Source organism: Saccostrea echinata, unplaced genomic scaffold, assembly GCF_033153115.1.
Source record: "Saccostrea echinata isolate AGI-Se365-2 ecotype Australia unplaced genomic scaffold, CSIRO_AGI_Sech_v1 ptg000043l, whole genome shotgun sequence".
Lineage (NCBI taxonomy): Eukaryota > Metazoa > Mollusca > Bivalvia > Ostreida > Ostreidae > Saccostrea > Saccostrea echinata.
In genome coordinates this window covers 2,728,852-2,739,406 of record NW_026889792.1, presented here as the reverse complement: position 1 = coordinate 2,739,406, position 10,555 = coordinate 2,728,852, and the positions used below count along the sequence as shown (strand labels likewise).

Genomic DNA, 10,555 nt, shown 5'->3' with positions numbered 1-10,555 from the left:
TGTCTATGTATGCGTATACGAGTGCGTAGTGTGGCCCCCGTTTCTCCTTTGTATAATTGTCCGCATCCAGCGCATGTAATACATTAAATTACTTTTTTTAGATGCAAAGGACATACCTGCATTGATAGTAAATTCTCTATTTCCGAATATAAAAGTACTCCCCTCTTTAATATACTGGCAGGTTCCATAACGTGCATCAGGGCATTTATAGACCAAATATGAATTTCGTTGGTGAAATGAAGGTTTACACAGTATCCTTCGGGTTTTTTTAGGTTGTCTTTATATGTTGATGAATTTATATTTTTTCCAGTACTTTGGACATTTTCTCATCCGTCTGTAGAATGTTGTTGAGGTGACGCACTGTAGAGGTTATATTCCTGTTCTTTGGATTGTATGTAGTTACAAACGGTAATATTGCAGAATCTGATGTGTCACTTTTTGAAGAATTAATAAGTCATGTCATCCAAGTCATAGAAACGTTCGATCCCTTACAATTTAGCTAGAAGAATCTGCACTTTTGTTAGCGACAAGAAAAAAAGAGATGAACGTCTGAATGAATTAAAAAAATATCTGCTTGAACAATGCCATCCTCTTGGAATCATTGAGGACGGAATCGAAATCGACAGAGAAAAACTTATTGATTCTATATATATATATATATATATATATATATATATATATATATATATATATATATATATATATATATATATATATATATATATATATATATATATATATCTGTGATTAAATTATTACTTGTGAAATACATGTACCTTCTAATTGTACAGATTATACTAAGACTGGTGAGTAAGAAGTATTTATTCAAAATACATATACAATCATATGCCTTGTTAAAAATTAACGTCAATAGAGACGTAATCAGTGTTTTACCCATAAAATTGAGAGTAAGGCACACAATGTGAGTACTTGAAATATATATCAATATATATAATACTGGTACATGTTCATGCATTCGATTTCATGATGTACAAGTTCAGTAGGAAAATGTGAAAATTCAGATCTTTCCGAAAACATATACATATTAATACAGAAAACACATATACTCATTTTTTTTGCATAAAATACAAACAGCATGCACTTTGCCTTTATCAGTATCTTATTTGTCCAGACCCACCATTTGAGCGGACACCTCCCAAAGTCTCCTCGCTGCCTCGTCATCTTGGGCTGCTTTTGATTCCCCCTTTACAGCACAATCACTGGAATATAAACAGCACAATCACTGGAATAAACATCAATAAACATCAAACCAAAGATCCCCGAAGAATGACAACAGAAATTGCCAAAAAAATTTAAAAATAGAATTTGAACTTATATTTAGTGAATAGTTTCCCCATGACCATAGAGGTATAAAACATATTGTCATCAATTAAAGGACATTTTTATTCTACTTAAACAATATTAGCATCAACAAAAACAGAATCACCGCACACACATTCTCAGGCATTGGTAGTTAAGAGTCGATCAGCATCACCATCAGTTGATCTGAGAGCATTAAACAAGGACCAGCATGTATAACAGGCACGAAAAACAGCATAATCACGTTACATTGAGGGAAAAAAAAACTCCATACATTTACTATTTTTCTCTCTCTAAAGGCTCTGTTCATACCTAAAATATTTTCCAGTTACGTTGTTCAAACTTTCGTCAACTGCGCAATAAATATTTGTCTGTGCACCTTCTCTTGGTGTTTTGCAAGTGAGAGTAAGAAGTGGCCACAGAAAACTGTATCCAGGAATATACCTTCCTAACTCCGTAACTATAGAACCCGGATGTAGAGAGTTGACTGTTACGCCAGTTCCTGTCAGTAAAAACAAAGAACATCAGTACAAAGAAACAAGAAAAAATACGAGTATGTATTTGTCCGGAATGTTATCTTTTATTGATTGAATTATGGTTTATAATAAGAGCCAAACAAAGCATTTGTTGCAATTCGGGTATATTGTTGTTAATATCCTCTATTCTTTTGTCCACTTGTCACACTATTTTCTTCCTTAAACTCTCACATTTTACGCAGTAGCTAAATCATCTTTTGGAATATGATTAGTGGCCATCTGCAGATGGACAATACGGTTTTAAAATTTGTTCACCCTAGTGGACAATTAGGAGGTCGAAAATTGTTATATTTCTCCAAAAATCTTTTTCCTCAAACTCCTCTTACATTTCGCATTAGCAGATTCTTTTTTTTTTTTTGGAATATAAGAGGAGACCTGTAGATTGATTGATTTTATGTTTTTTTATGTTCAACTCGAGAATTTTTCACTCACATAAAGAGGTCATCAATATAGCGGTGAAGGGCTTCAATTTAGACCTATACTCGGAATTTAACTCAGGGCCATTGAGCATTAAGGGTTCTTTAATTTATCGGGCAAACGCTTACCGTGACACTGGACTTCGGGTTTTAAGGTCTCATCCAAAAGACCCGCGCCTCGACTTTCACCTCTAATGCCGGGCGCTCAGCGAAGGGACATTCACTACCTATGTTTACTTCTTATGTTTGACGCGGACGAGAATCGAAAGAGGGCCGATCAAAAAGCGAGCCTCCTACCACTAGACTACCGTGAACAGTGAGTCCTGTAGATGTGTGGGTCGATAAGTGGGTTCCCTGAACTCCTCTTGAATGCATTAGCCAGTTTATCTTTCTGAATATGATTGTTGGTGTTATGTAATTTCATTTTCAACTATTGGGCCAATTGGGTGTCAAAAAAGCAACGTTTTTCGACAAATTCATGGCTCTCAGAACTTCTCTTAAATTCAGTAGCCGATTCATCTTTTGCAATGAAATGGTATGTCCAGTAAATGTGTAATCAACTTTCAGAAATTTCATTTCCACCTAGGGTCCAAATGAGAGTCGATGAACGACTTTTTTCATCGAAAACCTGGTTTCCCGAACTCTTCTGACGTTTTTTGCAGTAGCCAAATCATCTTTTTTTTCTATTTTTTTTTCCATATATAAAACCTGGCTCTCGGAATTCCTCTTAAAACTAAGAATTACCAAATTATATTTTGGAGTATGATTGTTGATTTCCTGTAGATGTGCAATATGGCTTCAGAATTAAAATTTATCTTCACCCTGGGGGTCACTGGGTTCATGTATCATTTATTGGAGTATGATAGATGGTGACTTAGATTTGAAATAAGGTTTTGACATCTTCATTTTTACCCATCTGGTCATTTTGAGCCAAAAAAAATCTTTTTAAAACAATGATCCCGTAACTCTTCCATTTTAGGCAGTAGCCAAATCATCATTTAAATCATGATTAGTGGTGTCTTATAGATATGCAGTAAATTTTCAGAATTTTTATTTTCACCCTAGGGAACCATTGGGGGTTGAAAAAGGACTTCTTCTTTTTTTTTAATGAAAACTTAGTTCTCTGAACTCTTCTTACATTTTACGCAGGTGCCAAATCAATTTTTGGAATATGATTGGGGATGTCCTGTAAGGAGGAATGCAACACCAGAATTTTATTGAATAGATCTTTAAGACATCCTTTTTAAGCTATGGTTTCTGTATTGATGGACCGATATTAGCTCATAACTATTTTTTACGATTTTTTTGGTATTATTTTCAGAGAAAATGAAAAAAATGATGTTTTATTTGCAAATAAGATGATTAATAGTTTAAAATGTGCTGTTAAGAAATGCATAATATGAAATTCTAATAAAATATGTAAAGAGAGGCTGGATATGCATGTTAATTTTTTAAATAAAAAAATATTTCTGAAAATAAAACACATTATTTATGAATATTTTTTTAACCTATGGATAAATTCTTTATAAAACTAGTCACAACTAAGGAGAATATGCATGTTAGTCAATCATATATTAAAAAGAAATTGAAATGAAATTTTAGGGAAAATAATTATATTAATATTTTGACCAATCCCGATCAAAATTAAACTGATCTTCTACTGTTTCTCTGCTTATATACGCTAAAGTCCTCTTCTAAGAAGAATTCTTTTTTTTTTTAGATATAGGCCTATCTACATTTAGATATATCGACAACGTCTTATCAATTAACAGTAGTTCCATTCATATGTCGACTCTATATATCCCAGTGAGCTTGAAATAAAAGATACCACAGAGTCTGACACATCTGTTTCATATCTGGACATTTTACTAGAAAAAGACTAAAATTGTAACCTAACAACAAAGCTATATGATAAACGTGATGAATTCAATTTTCAATCATCAACTTCCATTACGTTTGTAGCAATATACCCTTATAACCTGCATATGGATTTTTGTCCCCAAGTTGATTCGATACGCAAGAGAATGCTCTATGTATGAACAATTTCTATAACGAGGGAAGCTATTGACAAACAAGTTGATGAAACAAGGATATCAACAATCTCGTCTGAAGTCATCATTTTTGCAAGTATTATGGTCGATACAATGACCTTGTCAGCAAATACAATCTATCATTAGGTCAAATGTTTTTCATACTAATTGTTAGGTCATTATTTACACACTGAATTGTCTACGGATTTTTCCGTTTTCCCGATCATGACATGGCGAGTGTGACCGGTCGGCAGGGGATGCTTACTCCCCTATGGCACCTGATCCCACCTCTGATGTTTTTTGAGGTCCTTGTTTGCTCTGCTCCCGATTTGCATTGTTTAAATGGACTTTGAGCTTGAATACTCTTCGTTATCTCCATATTTCATTTTTACTTCCGAGGAGATACAGGGGTATACATGTGCATATTTAAAGCAACAAAGGCCATGTTTTTAACTCTATGATTTCTTTTTAAAGTTTGATCAGATCTAACATAGCCCATAATATCTAAAACTTAAGTGGTGGAGATATGAATTAACCCCCCCCCCCCAAAAAAAAAAAATTGAAATTTAATCACTGGCACCAAATTTCTATTTTTAGTATCAAGATTTCGAAGAAGATATTTTCTAGTATAGATAATGCTTTTTGCCCAATACAATCAGATTTCTTCATAGACATATTATTTAGGTAACAAGATTTTAAAAAGGCTGCAATTTTACTATATCAAAAACAGGACACAGAACAAAACCAAACAAACAAAACAAATGATTAAGCATTACTTTAGAAATGTAAAGTTATAACTGCTGGAAACTCTGATTTTGATATTTGTCGCCCGCGTAGCGCATTGGTAGAGCGTCTGCTCTAGAGTCGCGAAGTAAGGAGTTGATCCTTACGTCACAGGTTCGAATCCCACTCTGGGACATGGAGACCAGTCCTTCGAATGAGAAAGTATAAACCGAGGCACCATGTCGCAGAAGGTGCTGGCACGAAAAAGATCCCTCACTGCTCAAAGACCCTAAGTGCCGAGCATAGGTCAAAAATTTGAAGCTCTCCACCGGCAAGTGGTGGCGTCTCCATATGAGTGAAAAATTCTGGAGAGGGACGTTAAACAACAAACAGACAAACGAACAAAAAACAAATATATTTTAAATTGGTAATGCTTTAAATGTTCAAATGTTTAGGAACGACACAATGACGACAATATATGTACCACATTGTTTAAAAGTGTATCTCTAAACCTGTAAAGCAAACACCTTATAGTTAATAGTCATTATATAAAGATAAATATCTTGAAATTTACTTTTGCTGCTTACCTTTGAGTCTTCTACTGAGTTCTCTGGAGAACAGAATGTTGGCCAGTTTGCTCTGAGCGTAAGCCTGCATTCGACTATAGCTCTTTTCACTGTTGATGTCATCAAAATTTATTTTGTCGGCGACTAGATAAGAAAAGCATTTCAAGCACACTACTCATTTTGTAAATTTACATCAGTTTTATGCACAAAATACAAATACATTTTAAATTATGAATCACATATAATTAATATTTAAGGTGAAGAACTATTATATTATTAGTATTCCTTAACTATTTACAATAGTACTTACATGTATGAGCCAGAGAAGACACATTGATAATCCTAGCAGGTGCAGATTTCTTGATTTTATCCAGCAGTAAATTGGTTAGCAGAAAGTGTCCTAAATGATTTGTCCCCAGTTGTATCTCAAACCCGTCAGCAGTTTTCATGTATGGACACATCATAATCCCTATAGGTTCAGGAAAAGTACAAATATAGACTTGAAACTTCTGATTTAAATTTAGTAAAATAATAAAAAGATGGGTTTCTTTTTTTTCCCTTACAACCGAAATATTAAAAAAAAATTAACAAATAAAAACGGGCTTGACTCAATGGTGTTTGCATTTTAAATTGATTGATTTCACTGACATACAATTCATGATATAAATTAGTAGTACATGTGTATTTATAACAGGTTTATTTTTGTAAAATTTTATATTTTGGTTTTCTTTCTTCTGTTTTCTTGTTTGTTTGTCTTAGTCGCTTTTTATTACTTAACACTATGTATACGACAAAAAGGTACGTATTGATAACGGTCATATTTCTTAGAAAAAGATAAATTATCTTTTTCTTTCGTTCTTTTATAAAAGTAAAGACACCTCAATTCTTCATTTAAAAAAAGAAGTCAAATATACTCGACGTGTGTGTCAAATTTCCTTACATATATCTGTGATTCTACCGCCTATTTTACCTTGTACAGCAGTTAAGCATCCAGTATCTTAGAGAAATTTTCAGATAATATCCGAACTCTTTCGTGGTACTAGTATTCTCAAGGATTTGTGCAAAAAAGCTCATTTTAAAGAATAACATTTTAGCACAGTATTTTTTTTTTCAGGAAAGAAATCAAGAAATAAGATTCTACCAATTACAGTGTTAATCTAAAGAAAAATCACCAGTATGGAGTGAAAAAATAAAAATTTAAAAAGGGACAAGATAAATTCTTCTATAAATCCTTTTTGCCTCATCTTAATTATTATGATGAAATAAGAACAAGATATCCTGATTTAAGAACAAGGGAAAAAATGAAATGTGGATAATATATGATTCATTGATTGGTAATAGAAAATATTAAACGACTCTTTTATTTTAATATTCAAACCTTTTCTTCAGAATTTTAAATATTTCTAGGAAATAACCTGCATTGTTCAATAAAATATCTAGTCTGGGTTCCGATTTATTGAAGTCGTTGGCAAATTTTCGGATAGACTCCAGCGAGGCCAGATCAAGAATCTTCAAGACGACCTGTTTACTTTCGGTCCTCTCAATGACGTCAGACAATGCCTTCTCACCCCGACTCTTGTCACGACAAGCCATAATTACTCTGGCTCCTATAAAAATTGAATGATTGATCGATCGATCGATTTATTGAGTTCGATTAATTGATACTTTTTCAACATTCTGTCAAGAAGTAGTCCATAGGACAAGGAAAATAAAAGTGATTTTTTCTCCCACACAAAAGGTTTACAAAGAGGGCTTTCAAAGGATTTTTTTTTTTTTGTGCAGGGATAAAAAAATTTACATTTACATTACTTTAGATATATATGAAAAAAGAAAGAAAAAACGAGAAGAATTTCAATGTACTGTAAAAGAATTAATCAAAAACAAAACTAGAAGAATGAACACTTCAGAAAACTCTTGGCTAACCTCTGCCTGCTAGGTCGATAGCGGTCTCTTTCCCTATTCCCGTGTTACATCCTGTAATGATTACGGTCTTTCCATCCAGGCGAGCTTTACTGTAACATTTCCCACCCGCTGCCCACAGTCGAATAACAACGAGTGTCACACCTGCTTACATAAAAAATATTGATGTAGCCACCTAATGCATATATAAGGGAACCAAAGTTGGAAAATATTTTCATAACTTTTTTCCTGCACGATGTCATTTATTTGAACACTTTTTACAGTGTATGCTTTGAATTGATTTGATTTATATTTAGTCTGATCAAAGAATTTTATTCTTGCTAGAATTACACGTTTATGTTTTGGGAGAAAACACTATCTAAACATGTAAATCTGGTGTTTTTGTGAAAAGAATAAAATGTTATATCTAGATCTATATTGACATTCCGTGCAATATTCACATCGTAATTTCCTTGAAATGTATTTGGAGATTATATAACTATATATATAGTACTAGAGTACTAGTATTTTCATGATTTTCGTATGGGATTGCAGGTCCTTCTTCAAAGCTTACTAGCTATAGTAAGCCTTATTTGAAGAAGGACCTGCAATAACCAGGTCCTACAAAATTAAAAGTAAGGCACGCCAAATTCACAAAAATGAGCTAAACATAGTTTCACAGTTGATTAACTATGTTTATCGACTGTTAACTATAGTTTACGGACCATATAGTTAACGATGTTAATCTATATTTCACATCTCTAAACCATAGTTAACGCCTTAATCTATGTTTCACAAGTGTAAACTATACTTAACACCGAAAACAATCATTTGCGATTGCAAAACATAGTTTATCTGATAAATACGTATTCACGATTTGTAAACTATGTTTTACAACTCTAAGCTATAGTTAACGTGTGTTAATTATGATTTACGGTTGTAAACTATAGTTTACAGATATTTAAGGCGCCAAATTTACAAAATTGTGATAAATATAGTTTTACAGTTGAGAAACACAGTTTAACGCCAGAATCTATGATTTTTTTTATCTGAGAGGCACAGTTTTCTGTAAAACTATATTTCACGACTCTAAAGTATATTTTACGGACAAAACTATAGTTAACAATAGTTTTGTCCGTGAATTATAATTATAGATAGGTAATTCTAGATACAGCATGATAAGATTTGGCTATACAACGATTATTTTCATTGGTTGTTAAATATATATATTTCTTGTTGACATAAAAAGTAAATGTTCTTTCATTTTAAAGCAAATCTAGTTGTAAATAAAAAGAAAATGACAAGAAAATTATTGATTAAAATTTATATTTTATTTAAAAGAGAAAGATAGTGAAAAATGCATTTTGACAGTTTGTAATAATTTTTTTCTTCATCATCAACAGAATAAATCACTGACATTTATCCTTGCCCTCTTTCCAATCTTTTGCGCTGATCAAACAAAAATGACTGAGCATTGCTGGTATCAAGAGTTGCTGAAAGCTTGACTGATAAATTTAAGATTATCAAAAAGAGAAATCATTCAAGTTATTCTGTTTATATGTTTCGTTTTTATATAGAACTTACAGCAATGACACACATTCAGTATTTCCTCTAGCGATTGATGCCGCGAGATTTTGAATTGAAACTATCGTTAACAGTTAACAGGTGTTTAGATTCATAAACTATATATAACAATTCTTAACTATAGTTAACGAGTGTGAATTATAGTTTAAGATGATAAACTATGGTTGGCAAATGTGAATCATAGTTTATCTCTCAAAACTATAGTTTACAATCGTTAAGTATAGTTTACATTTGTTAAATACAGTTTACGAGTATCAATGACAGTTAACTAAGGTTTACGACCGAAATCTATAATTATCGAATGTAGAACATAGTTTATCTGATAAATATAGTTTCACGATATGTGAAACTATCATTAACAACTCTTAACTATGGTTAACGAATGTGAATTATAGTTTAAAAATGAGAATCTATATTTATCAGAAAATTTATTGTTAACGTTTATTTACAGACAGATAAACTTTGATTAGCATTCGTAAACTACACTTTACAACCGTTAAATATAGTTTTACAGATGAAAACTATAGATAACTAATCGTAAACTATAGTTAACGGTTTGTAAATTATAGTTTATAATCGACAAACCTAGTTTATCCACTGTTAAACTATGTTTATCTATTTTTTGTGAATTTGGCGTGCCATATATAAGTTTAAGAGTTTGTGATCCTTCTTTTAACAAATATTGATATTTTTGGTCCAAATGGCGGACCATAGTTCTTTTCTCCACGACTACCAGTATGTACGAGCTAGGGGTGATTTGAATCAGAAGTTTCTCTATTATGAATACCCTGCAATACATAAACCGTACACTGAAATATACCTTTAAATCCGCGATGTTCTAAATAAGGAACCCTAGTAGGCCAGTGAATAACAATGCATGCCCTTCTCAATACTGCAATTTTTTAAATTATGCTTTTAAAAGGTCAAGAAGGATATTACTATTTTCCAAGGAAAATGGAATTTACCTGCGACTGCTGCGCTTGCAATTAGAGTTTGGTGCTCGACTAAAAAGTTCCTTACATCATCCATTTTTGTTCCTGGGTATGAGAACCCGTAACAGAGATTTTTCTTTTGTTATGTGTGCAGGAGTGTATGTTACCATCTCTAGGTGTTTCTGCATTGATTTACTTTAAATTGTGACTGTAAACTAAAAAAACTAATACCATTTACTTGTATTTAAAAATTTAGGTCCTCGTTAGAAAAGAAGAGATCACAGATTATCTGTCAATAAACTCATGTAGCACTAACAGAAAGGTTACAAATTACTTCAGATATTTTGATCAACATTTAAGTCTGATATTATGGTTTGCTGAAATATTAATAAATCTGTTTTTACCGCAATATTTACATTTGCTGTGTTTTTCTACTTAGCCAACTGCGAAATTGATTTTCACATGCCATTTTCGTGTATACTCACGCCTCGAAATATGCACGGAGGAACTCGCGCCAAACTGACGTCACAGTGAGCTACAGAGACGTTA

General features: G+C 32.5%; 1 protein-coding gene across 1 annotated transcript; it reads right to left on the bottom strand.

Annotated features, from left to right (window-relative positions):
• Window positions 1-804: 804 nt before the first annotated feature.
• Window positions 805-10,104, bottom strand: LOC133201358 (retinol dehydrogenase 12-like). The gene is made up of 7 exons (XM_061337173.1): window positions 10,040-10,104; window positions 7,515-7,655; window positions 7,007-7,198; window positions 5,902-6,060; window positions 5,613-5,735; window positions 1,633-1,822; window positions 805-1,220 (listed from the first exon to the last, which is right to left on the bottom strand). The coding sequence occupies exons 1-7, from the start codon at window positions 10,101-10,103 to the stop codon at window positions 1,121-1,123; spliced, it is 969 nt and encodes a 322-aa protein (XP_061193157.1). The 5' UTR covers window position 10,104; the 3' UTR covers window positions 805-1,120.
• Window positions 10,105-10,555: the final 451 nt, after the last annotated feature.